General features: G+C 36.6%; 1 protein-coding gene across 4 annotated transcripts in view; it reads left to right on the top strand.

Moving 5' to 3' along the window:
- The window catches only part of BTBD9 (BTB domain containing 9), a 118347-nt gene extending 101611 nt beyond the window's left edge, over positions 1-16736 (top strand). For 3 of the 4 annotated variants that reach the window (XM_074579719.1, XM_074579721.1, XM_074579720.1), the window contains exons 11-12: positions 8674-8752; positions 14059-16736. In XM_074579719.1, the coding sequence (XP_074435820.1) occupies positions 8674-8752; positions 14059-14253 (274 nt within the window). In that variant the 3' untranslated portion in view covers positions 14254-16736. Of the gene's footprint in view, positions 1-7148; positions 7262-8673; positions 8753-14058 lie in introns of those variants that run through there. The other variant, XM_074579722.1, reaches the window with a different exon arrangement.
- The last annotated feature ends 1838 nt before the right edge of the window (positions 16737-18574 follow it).

Raw genomic sequence — 18574 nt, forward strand, 5'->3', positions numbered from 1 at the left:
GAAACTGGCCCATTTATCTGCCTCAGATCAGAAAGAAATGCCTAATACTTGAGCTGTTGTTTTGTGGTTATGTTTGTTTACTTTGAAATTCATTGTTGTATAAGATCATCTAATAACCCAATGAATAGGAGATGACCAAATGTTCATGAACTGGATGGTAAATTACGATTTTGTCTGTAGCCCTTTCTCATAGGCAAAGGCATTAAATATAGCAACTGTTGACATCATCTTCTATAGTCAGGAGGTCACTCGGGTGTTAACGCATCAAATCTAGAGATTTGCCCTCATTAGATTGTGGATATTCAGGATCTAATTTCATTAAAACTCTGAAAAGTACACATTTGCTTATACTGGCCAAAACAGGTACGGTCTTTAGTGTTACAAATATCCTGCATTGAGATACATGCAGTATTAAGCCATTGTTTTATTCACAGTAATGTTTTTAGCAGGACAGATTATATCCATGAATCACAAAATGGAAGAATTATTATGTCTTTAGGTTCATTCTTTGGGGATTACTTCACTACATGGTATGTTGTGCATTTTTTTAGAATAATGCTCTGTCAGTTTGTTTCATATACTTGAAGGGATGGTGCTTCCATTCTGCTCTTTGCTTTTCTGTTACACCGAGTTCCCACAGTAAGAATTTTTTTTTTTCTGAATACCAGTACTGAACATCATATTACCTAATTTCATTCCATTATTGTTCTGGTATCCCTATAAGCCAATTTTTCTTTCTTAAGGGTTTCATACACTTCACCTTCATATTTCTAAAGTCGTTCTGCCTTTTTCCTGTTACCGCAGTTGCTACTTCAATAAGTTTTGCCTGACTTTTTCATGCTTTTTCATCATGCATCAAGTTTCCCCTATTTTTAAAATGATATTTATGACTTTTACCCAGCTCTCTCTACTTTGCCTATATAGTTTTCAAGGTGTATGGAGTTCTGAAATAAATACTAAAAGTTAGTTTATCAGAAACTAGTGGGAGGGGGGCTACATTTTCTCTGTTCTGTAACATGGTAACAGAAGCAAAAGTTGTATTTGTTATTTTTGTCTGTCTTAGTTTACTTTAGTCTCAGGTCTAAAATTAGTGCATTCATGGGTGCGGGTTCAGGTTTTTTTCTAGACGAGTTTCAGTCTGAGGTCGCAAGGCTTTGTTTTCTGCCCTTGAGGTTAATAGGTAATGCACTGTGGCAGTAGAAAGGGTTACAGTTTTCCTCCCTTCCATTAGCAAAGCTCGGTATGTTTGTATTGCTGTTATGAGGAGGCACAGGCTGATTTACTTTTTTTACTGTTTCGTTCTTCTTAGAGGCTGTGGTTCAATTTACTGCATTCCTTGGAGGTTTGACATGTCAATTAGATGTTATCGACAGTAATGGAAGGGCGGTTGCTGTAAATGTGAAGTTTTTACGAGTGGGCCATGAAATCACACCCAAGGGAATCTCTGAGAGAAGTGTGATAAATGCAGTGTTAGTCTACGTGCTACAGAGGAACTGATTAATAGGGATCATGTTCTGTCGCATAGCTCTAAAAATATTGTGTATATATTTGCTGTTAATGAAAAGTTATATAATCAAAAAAGCTATAAATAAAATAGCCTACAATCTGTTGTAGGATTATGGGGGAAGAAGTCTTCAAAGTTAAAAGCAGCCTGCTAGTTGTATTACTGGCTACGTTAATGTGTTGAGTGGCTTTTGCTGTCTTTGCTATCTGCATGAACATCAGGAGCAGTAACTATTGGTAATGAGGAAGCACAACAAAACCAATTCAGCCTCTAGGACTGTGCGTGCTTGACCTCTGCCTGTGTGCTCTGGTGTTCACAAAAGTATGTAGGTAAGATGAACTCATAGGTCAAGTTACCCAAGTTCACAGCCTCCGTCCGCCACCATTGCTGTCCCCCAAGGATGTACGTGTAGATACTACATGCGCAGCTCTTGACACAGCATAGAAATTTGGCTCCTGGCATTCTGCCAGCCAGTTGCCAGCAAATTGCTAATAATTTCATTTGGTGTGAGACTTTTAAATATAAACTTTATTTATGGAAGTACAAAAAGACAACCTGTTGAAGAAATGTGTGAGCAAGGTAAATTACATGAGTACACAGCTTACGCAGTACAAAAATGCTACTGGATGCCTACATTTTTGGCATGTGGATGTATTTGAAAATTGGTTACTACACTTAGAAAAATAATTACTACATTCAGTTTTACCATTGCTCAATTTGACTATATTTTAACATTATGTTATGTATTTTTCTAAAACGGCAAAAATGTCAACACTGAAGCTCTGAAAGCAGGGGTTACTATAAGGAGTTTTTTACATTAGAAGCTTTATAAAGATGTCAGAAAGTCAGTATAGACTTCATTAGCTCTATTTTATGTCAGTTTTTTTAGTTGAATAGGTCTGCTTTATCAAGCCCAGATCTGGATTCTACAGTAAATCGTATACCATAAAACATTTATAGCAGTTCAGTAAAGCATTCTTATTTGTTTGAATTTGTGGGGGGCACCAATCATAGGGCAGATACAACTACAAATTTTGTTCAGATACTTTGAAAATTATGTGTTCCTTATAGGAAGTATATGGAGAATAAGAACTTTTGAGGCCAGTTTCCCAAAAGGTGGGAATACGTATTTTTACTTGTCGATATACAAAGCCGCTACGTAACAAATACTGCGATAGGTGATTTTTAGTATTTATTATTCTCACGTTTATTCTAGACTCTCATTATATTTCTTTTAACGCTTTTTATTACCTCTGCCATTAGTACTTCAAGTTCTTTTGGTGGTTTTCTTCCTTATTAGGCTGAATAAAGTACATTTGCTACCTTGTCAATGGACTATAGTATAAGTATAACTATGATGCATTATTAGCTGAGTTTTGCCTCTGTCTTTGAAAGCTGCAGAGGGAATGTAGATGAAAACACAGGTTTAGGTCTCAGTTTTCAGTTCAGGTATACTAGGGGTAGAACTGCTCTTAATTTGACTTTAATTTATAAACCAAAATGCAGATGACCTTTGATTCCTCACAATATTTTCTTTCTCGTGCTTTGTCTTCCTTCTCAGTGGCTCTGGAGGCTGGATGGAGAGGTGACTTCTGTGCTTTTTTTATGGGCCTGACACTCTGAATTAGAACGTTAAATTACAGCTTTAACACGAGAGTATTACGTCACTTTATTGTATAGTACTAGTATGGTGGAAAACATGCTTTTTATAGGCAATTTATAAGGTAGCTGTAGACCTTTTTGGTATTTTATAAAGAAAAATGTCTGTATAACAATAACTGTTACAGCCTTTTTAGTGCACACTTCTGTATTTGTTTTGTAGGGTACTCCATAGGAGAGATCAGTACGGTGTTCGTTAATAAAGCAAGGGGTGTAACACATGTCATGCAGAACATATTACGGTACTTCTCGAGTCTCAGTTGGCTTGCTTATGTGTGCACGCAATTTTTTATTTGGCAGCATCACATGCTAGTTACTTGCTGTCTTGTTTACATCAGTACAGTCATCAAACTGATGTATGGAAACACAACATAACTTGTCCTTCCTTTTCCTCTCATCTGTTTTTACAAATATCTCCTCACTATTCTATCATAATGGAGGCTGTATTTCATTAAAAAAATATGTAGTCGCAGTTGAAAAAGTCCACAAACAAATAAGTGTTTTCTCACTTGCTATAGAACAAGGCATATGTGGACAAGCATTAGAAAGCAAAATGGAGGTTACTTGCTGGTAATTGACATTTTTCAGGCTGTGTTGTTCATTTCCACATTTGTTTCCAACTCTGCTTTGCTTTTCTTCTTGGAGTGAGGAACAAAAAATGGAGGTTGTATGTCACCTTGGGAAGTAAGAAGGCACAATGTGCACACACAAAATTTACGTGCTTAGCCCAAAGCAAGCCATGATATGAATATGATATGCTTCTTACAGCTTGATGAATGTTAGTTACACATAACAGCTTTTTCTTTCGTCTTACATCTTCGGCCTGAACTTGGTTTCAGCTATAATCAGTGCTGCTCTGGTCATCCCACAGTGTGGTAGTATTCTGTAGTGCCAGTGGCTCATTAGAAAACCTCAATAAAAGATAAAGTTCCACTTCTTTCTTAATTTGTTCTTTCTGGAACAGAAGGAAATAACAGGGAAGGGTCACTATTTATATCCTATTATATGTAATAAATCTTTAGAAAGTTAGTAGCTTTTCATAGAAGTAACCAGGCAAGGATTCTGAATGCGAGAAAAGCCATTAAAATCTTTAAGAGGTGAATTGCTATTTTGGAGCTATAGATAGTTTTAGCAATGGCAAGGTATTGTTATAATTTACCTGGACATCACCATTTCTTGCATTCTTCTTGCAATAGCCTAATAAAGATAAAGACAGGAAGAAACATGAAAGTGGAGGGGGTTTCTAATGATTTTCTTCTTCGTCTGAATAGAATATGGTGAAGAGATCGTGGGATGCACAAAGCCATTGAGGTTTCAGTGACAGCTGTTGCTGTTGGAGAGATGAAAGCACTTGGCCCAAGAGTCTGTTTATATGTTTGAGCAGAGAAAGTGATTTTCATTGCAAGGAGCTCTAAGTGAGACGGGCAGAGTCAGAGAATAAGAGAGCAAAAGATAATTATCTAAATTATGTTCAGGCTATTATAGAAGACGAATATAGTTAAAATGTAATTAAATATGACAGGCTCACAGGATGTAAGCATGGCTTTGGAATGCTAATCATCAATTACCACATCTCCATAGGGGAGTTGGGCAGAATGAGAGAGTTAGAAGTTGGGTGGCTGAGGTGAGATGTGGAGTGTTAAATAAAACACCGTAGGACTGTAAGAAGGCTAATTTCTTTTGGAAGATGGAGCTGTGGTATCGGGGGACCTTTGCTAGCCAAACAACTTGTAGTGCTACATTTCATCTTGAGGACCCTGGTATAAATCTGAGTAGGCTCCTAGTCCCGAGTCTTCTCTTAGAGCTGTAAACCTCAGCTTGAGATAGTGATTATTTCTGTTGTGAAAGGAATTACCAGGACTGCTGCAGATTGAGCAGAAAATCTAAAATGAATCAACCAGCAAGACAAGTGTGAAAGAAGGAAAAAAAAAAAAAAAATCAACACTTCCTGAATATTTAAAAAAGCTAAACCCTGAAAAATTAATTTGTTTACAGGGTCACTAATAAGGAGTACAGAGATACAGAAAGACCAAAGACAACAATATCAGTCTCTGGGAGAAGTAAATTCTGATAACTTCTTTATGACAGTGTCTTAGGTAAAGAAGGTGACAGTGTTATCAGCAGCTTGAAAGATTTGTTTGCTTGGCATATTGGGGGAGTAAAGGTGAAGAAATGGCATCTATTACATGGAAGTATCAAATCCCAGGCCAAAAACCAGGTGCTTCTGATATGTTTTAATGCTGCTGTTCCTGGAATATAGTGACTTATGTATGAAATCAATACCAGAGCTATGTGTAAAGTTTGGAGGAGATTTTTGTACAGACCATCAAAAGCGATTTTGAGGATAGAAAGATTTGCTCTTCTAAGGAAAGTATAAAATAAGCACATACATGTGACATGGCTACACAAATGGCATGACTACAAAATAATTTGCAAAATAAAATTTCTACAGAGAAACCAAAATTATTACAGTAGTACCAGAAGAGAAAACTAGCAGTAAAATAAGAAAATTAAAAAGAAACTTAAGACTTACCTATGATGTCTTTAATTTAATTGAGGAACGCCACTAGACAATTGATATGGCTTGATGCATAAATAGAAGTTTTTCTGAATTTGTTGTATGAGCAAAAAATGCAAAAAGAGGGCAGATATGCCTTGATAACGTTCTGTCAGTAATCTTTCTTCCCATATGTATATAGTTACACTGCATAAATTATCTCTTTGCATAATTATATCTGTACTGGAGAGGTATTGCTTTGTATATATTGATGTTCTCAAATGTACTGTTACAGTCAAAATCGGTTCAATTTTCTAGTGAAGAAGGTTTGCCTCACTTATTTCAAAACTTACTTTTTCCAAATCCATTTGGGGTTTTTTCTACTTTGTTTTTTCCTTTTTGCTAAGGAAATAAACTAAGAGACCTAATTTTCTCATCATCCCATCAAGTACTAATTCTCTAGTGGCAATATTCTTGAATTTTAATAACTTGAATTTTAATAACTCTTCTACAAATCGTCTATAATTCTGACTTACTTTTTCCAATGGGAAAGGAATAAAATGGGCACATACCAAACCAGTAAATATTCTTAGGACCAAATTTATTGAAAACCCTATCTCCCCTCAAATCTCCCATCCTCACGTATTTTTTATACTATTTTCTCTCATATTTTAGTATTGTTAAAGGGTAATTATAATCCATTCCTAATAAGATCATTGTAGCACAAAGTGAGGACTTCTAATCCAGTGGGAAGTGGCAGAATTTAGGAGCTTCCTGGAGGAGCTGATCTAGAAGTGTTGTCAAAAGGATCTTCAGAAGCGTTTTTCTCAGCCTCTCTTAATATCTGTCATGCTCTTCAGCTGTATTCCCAAATAGATGTGTCAGCTTCCTTGTTGTCACTTCACATGACAGACAATGGTATTTACTGACGTCTTTGGAAAATCTGCACTGAACTCTTGTGATGTGTATTTGACCAGTGCTCAAAAGTACTACAAATATATTCTATTCAATGGTCCCTAATTAACCTATTTTCTTGTCACAGAACACAAACTGTACCCGAGACGCTAGGAAGGCATGGGCTGTTCTTAGTAGCTTCTTTAGGATTTTAAACTCTTTTATTAAGAATAGCTTTTCCAACTCACTAAGTAAGGAAATCTGATTTTTACATCATCACTCTCCTTGCATAAAGAGTGTGCATGTAAATGTGAAAGCATATGCATAATGTAAACTATGGCAATACTTCATAAGGAGCAGTGTTGCAATCATCTGATTGTCTCAGCCACTCATCTTTGGGAGTCTATACCTGAAGGTAACAAGTTATGTCTGGCCATGAAGATTAACTGACTGGCTGCACTGGAGTAATATGAGAAGGAAGCCCAAGAAGAACTGTTCTCCTGTTTAGGGGAAAAAAATATTTAAATCATAACAATCTTTCAGATCTTGAGACAGTCAACAAAATAGTCCATTCTCATTTTATATTTTATTCAGAGCTTGAAGAAATGGCCCGAGGTTTAAAGTAAGGACATATAAAATAAGGGATATAAATAAACCATGCCATTAGATAGGTAAGTGCTTTACCTCTGAGGCCTGACACAGACCACACCTTTCTATTATGGTGAGTAATTCTAATTACAGCCATTACTTCATGCAGTAATACCAGTAAACTACTTGAGATTAGGTCTTGATTGGGCTCATAATCTTCTTTAAGCAAATATAACCTGACAGAATTGATAAAAGTAATAGTCAACTATATTAAACCCAGAAATGCAATGTTTGTGACAAAGAGGTTTTCCTACTACGGGAAAATTCAAGTGCCTGACAAATAGTCAGTAGCCAGGCTGTTCACACTGCCAGACTTTGGGGTAGTCTACCGGTGGCGAGTCGTGTTTCGTTCCAGTTTTGCTTTGGTCCCTCGTTTCTTTTATGAACACTTCTGAAGGTATTCTGAACGCATTCAGGAAAACTATCCAGTGTTTTTCTTCTGTAGTGAGTTAATCAAGTTATACTTAGCTACAATTTATTTCTGAAGCCTTCTGTGATAGAGTCTAGTTTTGCTAAAAAGTTAAATTCTGTATCTAGCTTTCATGTTTTATGAATATAAAATAATTTAAATTCCAATGTGTTCAAGCGCTAATCTAGTGCGGTAGAAGACTGGCATCAAACTGAAACTTCTAGTTCCTATTATTTTTTTTTGTTTCTTCTGTTTTACTGCCAGTGTGTTCTGTAAGCACAAAGGTATGATAAGAATTGGTGTCCTTTTCCTGCTGTCTGTGAGTCTGCTTGAGGTGTACCTTGCCCAGAGCAGAAGAGTATGAATGTGGAAGGAAGATGATAGAGGTCCCAGTCTACTTCTAGTGTTCTCAGTCTAGCCCAAAAAGTTATCCGCCAGCTCTGAGGAGATGATCTGTTCTCCCCACTGACTCTGTGCCAGGATGGGGAAATCCTCACAACCTGAACTGCGAAGAATGCTTTTATGTCACTTGTAATTTACCGGAAGGACCTTGGCCCACACAAGGGAGGCTTGGCTCCTCTGCCTCCTCTGCTCCACTTAGAGTGGGAGGAGTTTATTTGGGTTTTTTTCCCCTAGAACTGTAATTTTTTTTAACTAAGCTCTGATTTCTAATGAGCAGTTAACAGATAGATGCATTTACTTTTATTTATCTGATCTTTTGTTTACCTAATACAGTCAATATTAGTTAGGGATTTTAGACTTTGATTCAGGTATTTTTCTATTACCATTTTCTTAACTTTCAACAATATTATGAGTATTACTCCTGCATACAAATTATAGTAGTATAAGGTATGTATGGAGATACATAAGCAGAGTCAAGGCACTTAAAAATAAAAATGAACAAGGAGTGCTGAAAATTCAGGTGATGAAAAATGGTTCTCTATTTGCTGTATTAAGTGATAATAGTATGTACTGTTACTTGGATGGATTCTCTGTATATTTTGCTGCAAGTTGTTGTGACAGTGTTTAATATTTGTATGTCTTTCTGTACTTTTTTTGTAGATCCTGGCAAACAGTCACTTTTGATAAGCAGCCCGCATCTTTTATCAGAATAGTCGGAACTCACAACACAGCTAATGAGGTAAGGAACTTTTAAGAAGAGCTGTATTCTTCATGAATTTACAAGAGTACGGTTTTTCATGTCTTACAATGAAATCAATAATGCCTTCTAAAATGTACTTTTTTTTTTTTTTGGCTCTGGCAATCTAGCAAGATAAGAATGAATGCTTTTCTTATTCGAATATTTGTGAACTGTGTTATCATCTTCCCAGACTCTACAGAGTTGAAGGGCTGTTGTCACTGTGGGGGATATTTTGGGGTTTGTACAAAGTACAGTAAACTGTTTCTGGTTTTGACCCTTGCACAGTGCCATCAAACATTCCTATCGAGTTTGGTTTTAAATTATTCCTTATTTTGATGAATGATGAAAATACCATTTTAGTGCACTAGAGGAAGGTGTATAGTGTCTGATTACTTGTTTTTATCACCTTTATATTCTCTTTTGAATGAATAAAATATAAGAATATTGTTCTTCATAAAAAGAATTTTCCATGCATAAGATTCTGTTAAGATTCATTTTCATACCTGGTAAATTGGTTAACCAATAGTGGCCAAAGAAAGAGATTTATTTCAATTCTTTTTATACAGAAAAAATAAGTTTTGCTCTAACTGACCAAGTGCAATATCTTCTTGTTTACTTGTGCTTCTGTCTTTCGTAGTTGTTGTGTGTTGTCTAAGATGAAGTCCAGATTTTACAGTTGACTTCAGTGCAACAACTTACAATATGTGAATTTAAGAATACATGCAAGTCTTTGTGAGATTGGGACCTTATATAATGAGATTATAAGACGCACCAAAAGCAGCTGCTTTTGTGTGTATGCATGTATGTCTACATCCCACATGTGTAGTTCACCACAAAACGTTGTACTTGCCCACTTTACAATGAACTTTGGATAGCACTGTTACATTTGCAGTAATTAGAGTTCGTCAACTCTAATGGCATTAGGAGTCAGGATTTCTGGTCATATTTAGCATATGGGGATGATGTTGTCTTAGTAAGGCATTGGAAGAATTGTCAAATAGCATTGTTTATGTCCAATTCTAGAGCAATTATTGCCAATATATGTACTACCAAATGTCAACAGTAGTTCTCAGCAGACAGGTAGAAAGACGTTGATGAATAAACTGAACTGGGGATATCAATGAATTTTTTTTTTCTAAGCCCTGTCTCTTGTGGTGTATAGTTCAGTCTTCATGAGTGAGTTCTCAGAAATATAGTCAGAAGCTGCCTCCAGGATTGTTGTACATGCATGAAGAAGGCTTTTTCCATTACCAATCCCTGTAGACAGTCCTGTTGCTCTTGTGCCGGTCTCTTTAAGTTCTCATCTCTTTATTAAAAAAGAATGAGGTGCATTATGTAAAGTTACCAAATCAGCCTATAAGAAACATTACCTCCAACTTTTAGTTCTTAAAGGTTACTTTAAGTCCTGAAGAATAATGGGCTTTTAAACATAATTCCAGTTTCAAATTGCTTGCCATTTGCAAGGAATTTAATATCCTCTGTAGTTATTTATATGGAGCACTGCATAACTATAGTGAAGATCCGTATGTGCAAAGGGAGGTTACAGCTATTCATGTAGTGGCTGAGTGGAACTATAAACACATGCTGCCGTTATGGGTCTTTTCCCTCTTTTGTCTTTAAAATCTGTACCCACAGTAATTTTTATTTTTGACCAATTTATTTCTCCTAAAGCTTATAGAGGAGGAACATTACCAGCATACCCATGTTACTAAATTACATTGTTTTGATATATATTAAACAGTTGATCTATTACATATCGTCATAAAGTTTCATTTTCCAAAGAATGCAGCAAGGTATTTTTCATACTTCCAGTTTAAATAATAACAGTGTAACCAAAGTCTTGGTTTGTTCTGGAGCTGATAGTCTCTTCAGTAAGAACACAAGCAGTTTCTAGAATTATTTACCTACAGGTGGTTGTATTTTATATCAAACCATTTTCATTTTAAACACAAGATGCTAATGGCAGTGTGTTCTTATCAAAGAGTTTTACTGTAATAGGTACAAAAGTCCTCCATACTTGTTCTACCAACATATACCTTTAAACTTCGAAAGCACAATGTTCATACTTTCCAAAGCGTTGTGCTCATTTTTGGAGTTGCAAAAAAATCCCATAATATTTCTCCATTTTGCGAATGTTGTCAGCTTTTAAATTCATCTTTTCCTTTGCCATGCTTTCCAACTGTTGAAAGACATAATGGTCACAGATTTTTTTTTTTTACTTGTCATTTGAATTTTTTCATACGTTAGAACATAATAGACCTGTAACTTCTTGTTTTCATGAGCTTCTATCTTTTAGAAATAAAAGGATTATTTTTCCTAAGCCATCGCCATGATTTATTTGTCAGACAGGTCACCTGATACTTTGACAGTGTAAGTGTTATCTTGTTATTCCTTTCCAGTATTACTGACCTGGAAAGAGCACCTAGCTGCTAACGCGAGAGCTTTATTTTACAAATTACTGCACCAGTGTGTATGTACTTGGCCTTCCTGCTTTGTATGTCGGACCTTCCTTAAAATATCCATGAAAAGTATAATCCGCCGTTGGTCAGAGGATGATGCTGAACTGTCATCTCTGCCTTTTGAGAGAAACACACATAGGACTGTTTGGTTTAGTAAAAACTGTTCTGAAATATGTAATTCCGATATTGAATGAAGCAGATGAGCTCCTTTGTACTTCTCTGTCCTCTGCTTCTTTCACAAGCTGTAGTCTTGCGTATATTAAAGCAGCAGATTAACTGAAAGTCAGGCTGTAAATTCACAGGGTTGTTAATGCTGAGATGAACATTAAGAATTTCGCGTGAAAGAATTGGTAAAAATGAAAGTTACAGTTTAAGAATTGGGTACTTCAGACTTTATAGACTAGTATCAGCTAAGTTTCAGTGGAAACAATATTATATTTTAAAAAGGCATGCATCACTAGATAAAGAGAAGTTTTAGATGAAAAACACTATTGGTATGGGACACAGCAAAAATATGGAATCTCCTGACTGAGAGACCTCCATCCCATTCATTAGACTGTGCTGCCTTTCAAGGAAAACAGCATCTTATAGAGGTGCACTGATGAGATAATGTTCTTTTCTGCAAATCCTGATGCTGATAAGTGCTGCTGGAAACATGACAATAACTGTTATTTTAAAAATGTTGTGAGCAGGATGAGTTTAGAAGAGGCTTCTCAAGAAGTGTAGCTGAATGCAAAATTCAGCTTTTCAAGAACTGTAACAGATGGAAAGAATTCATGCCACTGTAGAAATTAGTTCAGCTTTAGAAAAAAAACTCCCCAGAAGAAATGCAGAGAAAACCCATTTTGTGCACATGTGTGTCTGTGTGGGTATGGCTGTAGATTTTTAATCTGTTCATGTGTGTATATATAAAGGCATAGCGATACATCTTTATGTGAGCGTACATGTGTGTATATAGAAATATGAACATGCATCACTATGTATAAAAATAAAGTGCGAGAATTCTTACACTGAAAGACACAAGAAAATATAATGGGCATAAAAAAAACCCCGTGACTGATATTTTATTTTTTTTTTAATTCCTTTCATGTATGCTGTCAGAACTTGAATTAACTAGCTACTTCTCAGAAAAGACTCAGGGGTACTGCAGGCATGTCATTGCAGACGTCTGCTCAATGTGCACTTGAGCAGGGATGGTCAAAAAGAATAATAGGATTTTTTGGTTGTATTGAAGAAAGGATAGAAAATATTCTGTAGTCTTGTATGAATATGTAGCATACTACAAAGGGCTACAAAGATGATCAAGGGCTACAAAGATGATTAGGGGACTGGAACACCTGTGTTATGAAGAGAGGATGAGGGATTTGGGTCTCTTCAGTCTGGAAAAAAGATGACTGAAGGGGGACCTTATCAACACCTATAAATACTTAAAAGGTGGGTGTCAGGAGGATGGGGCCAGGCTCTTTTCAGTGGTGCCCAGCAACAGGACAAGAGGTAATGGGCACAAACCTGAGCGTAGGAAGTTCCACCTAAACTAAGAAGGAGGAACTTCTTTACTTTGAGGGTGGCAGAGCGCTGGAAGAGGCTGCCCATAGAGGTGGTGGAGTCTCCATCTCTGGAGACATTCAAAACCCACCTGGACGCATTCCTGTGCAACCTGCTCTAGGTGACCCTGCTCTGGCAGGGGGGGTTGGACTAGATGATCTCCAGAGGTCCCTTCCAACCCTATGATTCTGTGATACCCATGTCTTGTTTACGGTATTTGATTTTGGCCACATTAACTTGAAAGGGCCTGGGAAAGGGCAGTTAAGATTATAAGAGATTACCTTTGTTTGTGAGAAGAGCTTTAAAGACATGATTTACCTGCAAGACGAATGATAGATGTCATAAAAGCATACCAAATTAAGTTAAAACAGTAATTTTAAAATTCATATTTTAATATTCACCAAGCTTTAGCTATAAAACTGCAATGCATGAGAAGAATAGCAAGTTTTGAATCAGTATAAGAAGAGATTTATTGGGCTAGTGTGTGGCAAAGCTGTGTGATTCATAGCAATGTGAAATCACGCAGAAAGAAGTTTTGTGAGTATTTTAAAGAGTTCCTCCCCCTTCTGCTCCCAGTCACTTCAAGAACAAGTAGAAGTAAGAGTAAGTACAGTAGAAAATAAATGGGAAAAAATGCTTAAACAGATTGTCCTCTTACTCTAAGATACAGTCACCTGCACAGTGGTGCCAGGTATTGTTTGAAACATCAGAAAATGATCACTGTTTGAATTGTAATATTTCATCTGATGAAGCAGCAGCCTCCTTGGACACTCTGAATGCCTTTATACATACTCCAGGATATGTCTGTAGAGCTACCATTGCGATTACAGCAGAGGGCAATCTTGAAATAGAATCATATTGGTAATGATTTAAATTTCATTTCTAGCGTGCATGAATATTCAGTTTTTTGAGGAAGTAATTAGATCATAAGATACGTTTGAGACAATATAATTGTTGTTGTCATCCGATAGCATGTAGAAGATATTTATGCTACTTGGGGGGGGGGGGGAATCATTTCCAAATATCTCTATCCACTTTGGAACCATCTTTCTGATTTTTCGTGCCATATATGAAGGTTGGTATACTTCGAAAGCCTTCTCTTGCTCCACTTGTATCACTTCCTAGTGTTTATGGGCCATGGACAGATGTTTTCAACCTTATGGTGAAACATTCTGATTTGACTAAGTACTTTGGCACCGATCTGGCCTGCATACTTCCATATAGACGACGACTTCTTACTTTGATCATGCATTTGCCAGCATTTAACTGTTTTCCTTTATATTCATTTTTTGTTCTCTCCAGGTGTTTCACTGTGTGCATTTTGAGTGCCCAGCACAGAACAGTACCCACAAGGATGAGAGTAGTAAGGAAGTGGCAACAACAGAGGTGGGGACTGGTGGACAACAGCTTGTTTCTCGCCCTGTTCGAGCTGCAAGCACTAGTTCCCTGCATTCCCCTCCCGGATCCACCTCCCGTTCACATGCTCACCAACCGTAAAGGAGATCGAAAGGGAGCTTTTGCAGCCCTGCTGACATTTTATGAAATTATTCAGAAGCTTCTTGTGATGGCACCCTTTCATTCTTTTTCTCTGTGAACAAAGGGGACCACATCTGAAAGCTGGAAATGCTGAAATGGAAAAGGCTTTTCCCAAGGACATGAAGAGACTGCTTCACTCTCCTCAATTTGTTCAAATCAGGCTGGTCTCTGAGGGGGGAGAAAATAGGTCTTCAATCTTCATCAAGTACCCCATTAACACCCTACCTCTCTAATCTAACCAAGGCAAGGAGAACAGAAGGAAATAAAAGGCAGAGCTGCAGTGGAAATCTAAAATGACTTGAGCAGAATGGAAGGCACATGAAATAAGTATTTGTTCCCTGAAGGCTTCCGTTAGCAAAGAAAATGTTTATGGAACGCATCAGTCCGGAATATATGTTATTTTTAAATTCATTCATATTCCTTTGTAACTACTAATCTGTTTTCTAAATCGTTTTGACTCTGTATTCCACTTTGTCTCTTATTTTTGGCAGTAGCAAATGCTGTGCAGTAGATTAAAGAAGTATCAAACATGTTTACCTGCTGAGATGCAAATTCCCTCATTCATCAGTGGGATGACCAGAAAAGCCTTCATGATATCAACAAAATAATTAATGGATGCTATATTAATCTTGACCTTAGTTCACTTTTCAAAGTACAAAATTGTCATTTATTATACTCAAAAAGGAAAAGTCCTAAATCAAGCATCCATCTTGAAGAAAAACATATTTTTCACTCCTGAAGATGATTACTTAAACTTTACCTATCTCTAAGAAAACTTGCAACAGATCATCAGAAATGTTTGGTTTAGAAAAGTGGAACTGTATCTGCTTCCTGACAAGCAGTTGGTCAGAATACAAAAAGAAGGATTTGCAGATACTTATTTTTTTCCCCAAGAAAAAAAAATGCTTTACAATCTGGAGCTAAAAATTCAAAGGCTGTATGTGCATAAACTTTTCTCATAATCTTCCTAGAATGTGATGCTTTTACACTGTATTGTAAAAGATCTGGCTCTTCACAATCACAGAATTTGTTATCCATCTGTGTCTGTCTGGATCACATTGCCTGCTACTTTGCTTTTTCTAAGTGTTTTCACACTGATGATGATGCAGTCTCTTACTCTCCAGATCTACCTGACTTATAGGAAGAGCTGCACGTTGGTCTTTCAGTATGGGATAAAGTGAGTTTGCATTAAGACAAACGCCGATGTAATTGGCAAAATTGAGTAGGAGGGTTGTTACTCCTCACAAAGTGTATTATATTGGAAATGTCAGCTATCCAGTTTTATGAACTTGGAATTTCCTGTGGTGACAAATAGCCTTGTCAGAAGAAAAGAAAGCTAGTGTAGGATAAATACGGTTTTCTTTTGCATAACCATAGTGATAAAATGAGTTATATCAACATAGCAAATAGTATGTTAATTTATCACACTACTTAATTTGAAAGAATTTCCCTCTTGGATACTAGTTGTGCTAAAAACAGGAAGAAATATAACAAGTGGTAGCAATGAATCAGTAGAAACTTTGAAGGAGAAAAGCGTCCTTTTTCTTGTTTCAAATAAAATTGATTAGGCTTTATCAATAATACTATAGTATTTTTCATTGCCAAATTGCAGTTGAGTTCTGACACGTGCATATAACTCCCTCCCGCGCCACTGCTGTTTTCTGACTTGTGAATTCTGTCGGAGAAGATGCACACCCATTGCGTCATACATAGCTTACAAGATGCACCACAGCTGCCTCCGACGGTCTGGAGTTCTGAGGCAGGATACTGCTTGTGCCAGCCAGCACCTAGCCTGGGCTGCGGATTACCTTATTGCTTAACAGCCTTTGGAGCATGAAAGAATTAAGACCAGCTACTGGGGACAAAACTCTCTTGTTTAAGTATAGGTCCAAAAAGTTGAATTTTTCTTTTCCTTTGAAAAGTAAAACCAGAAAATTTTTCTATTATGGATATAATCCATGCTGGAAGTACTGAGATGCATGCAGGTTGTCTTGCCTTTAGTAGGTAAGTCCTTCCATGTCAGTGGCAGTAGGTATTTGCAGTTTGATCAAACAAGTTTTCTTTTCTTAAGCTGTGGGTAAGCAAAGAGCATAACTTCCTAGCTGTTAGTCTTTAGTAGTCACCATTGTAGAGAATGTTTAAAAAAAATTTTAAAAGTTTGTGCCAGCTGTTCTGAGTCTAGGCTCTCAGAGAGAACAGGATTTTCAGTTTGTAATCTTTGATGTGCACAATTAATTTTTATGATACAAATAAGTCTTGTAGACTATACCATACTGCAAATCTATTTGATCTTGTCCTGTGACTCACTGTTGAACAGAAATGTCTGTTTATTTCCCATGGCATTCACTTCCTGTCAAGAATCTAAATGAACAGATCTGAGATTCCCAAAGTAAAAACTATGAGGTTCTATAGACCTTCCAGCTCCTCACCCCCCAAAATTGATCAAAACAAAAAAACAACTTTGCATTGTCCCTTCATACAGGTGAAGAGAAATTTTTAGTATTAGATTGATTCTCAGTCACACATGGCCTTTCTCACAGTCTTTATTTTCTTCTGGTAGAGTTACTCTTAGAACCTGTCACTGGGGTGTCACCAATGTGACCACAGATCTCCCAGACATTTAAGACAAGCCTCGCCACAGCTTCACGTTTCCTGAAGGGAATCCTTTACCTTTCTATTCAATGAAATAATGTTGAAGTGTTTAAAGGACCTGAACTCTGCTTGGTCTTCTGACACTACCCACCAACAAACACCCCTAATATCTGTATTGCGTGGCGTAGGTCTCTGTCTTAAACGTTGTGTCAGCAACGTATTACTAGTGACAAAGGAAGATAGTGCACAGAACTGATTTGTGGTTTGGTGTGAATGTTCTCATTCTTTCTAATTATTGTCTGTATTTATTGACTCCCAATTTCAGATGTAGTTCTTGTATATTCTTCTGAAATATTTTTTCTTTCTTTTTCTTTTTTTGTTCCTTTTAGTGGAATTAAGTTGTGCTGTTATGGCTTAATATCAGGGTTTATCAGGCTGATGACGTACTATAATTATTCGGAACTGGGTTATCACTTACTTGTATTTTATTTACAGCAGGGGTAGAGCAGAACTGACCAGGTATTCATTGCTTTCTTGTCAGAAACTTTAAAATAGACCTGTTGTTAGATTTCTACATAATGGAACTAACTGTATTGTCACTATTGAGCCATTATTTCTATTTAGTACTCTAGTATCTTTAAATTCCCCAGGCCTCATTTTCTCATTTTTTCTTCCATAGGTTGAATTCAAGCTTAGGCTCAACTCATATGGAGCTCAACAAAGCTCTTTCGAAAGTCTCTCTATTTAATTAACTTCTTCTAAGTGCATTTAAAAGATTTGCATTTGCAGAAATGTACAACCAAATATCAACTCCTTAAAACTGATTTATCCAGGAAAATTAACTTCTGAAGTGAGCAAAAATTGTGCAGCTCTGTTTTCAAGCCATTGCCAATCAGCTCTAAAACAATTTCAAATGGTGCGTTAAATGGAATTACAATGAGAGAAGTTAATCCAAGTCTAATGTAAAAGACAATACAGAGGAGGAATCGTGGATTTTGTTAGAGAAGGAACTATTATTCATTGCAGTTTCCTTCCTTTACAGCTCCATTTCTTTCTTTTTTTCCCCATAAAAATCAGTTTTTCTTGCTTATTATGACAACTCACGAAAGAGCTCAGTGCTTCGCAGCATTGTTAAAAAATTCAAATGAATTTAATGCATCTTCATCTTTACTAATGATAACATTAAATTAGAGAATTTTCAGTTTAGTATCTGACTTGATGAGGGTTGATTTCTGTGAAAGAAACCAAAAGATGTCTGTAATTGTTCCACTCTAAGTAAATTAAGTTTTCCAGCCAAATGCATGCTTGCATCTACTCATTATTCAACGATGTTTTCTACATCTAGTGTCAGTGCGAAAATTAGAAGAAAATGAATGCCATTCTTGTCTGATTGTTGTGCGTTAGTAGTTCTGGTTATACAGTGGTGCCCACTCAGTTACACTCAATAAGGAATTAGAACTTAAATGTGATTTCACAGAAAGTAACTCTGCTATACATCGCATTTCTCTATGAAAGTATTAATTGGCTTATATTTTGACAGGTGTTAATGTACTGTCAAATGGACAAGTGAACCCATTGGTTATTTTGTTGTGGTGGCTGGAGTAGTCAGCAAATAATCCGAGCCAGTAAGAATTAATGTATTTAAGAGTAAATGTTTAAGCTTGTATGTCATGATACCAGTTGCCAGAGG

Source organism: Larus michahellis, chromosome 3 (assembly GCF_964199755.1).
Source record: "Larus michahellis chromosome 3, bLarMic1.1, whole genome shotgun sequence".
Taxonomy (NCBI): domain Eukaryota; kingdom Metazoa; phylum Chordata; class Aves; order Charadriiformes; family Laridae; genus Larus; species Larus michahellis.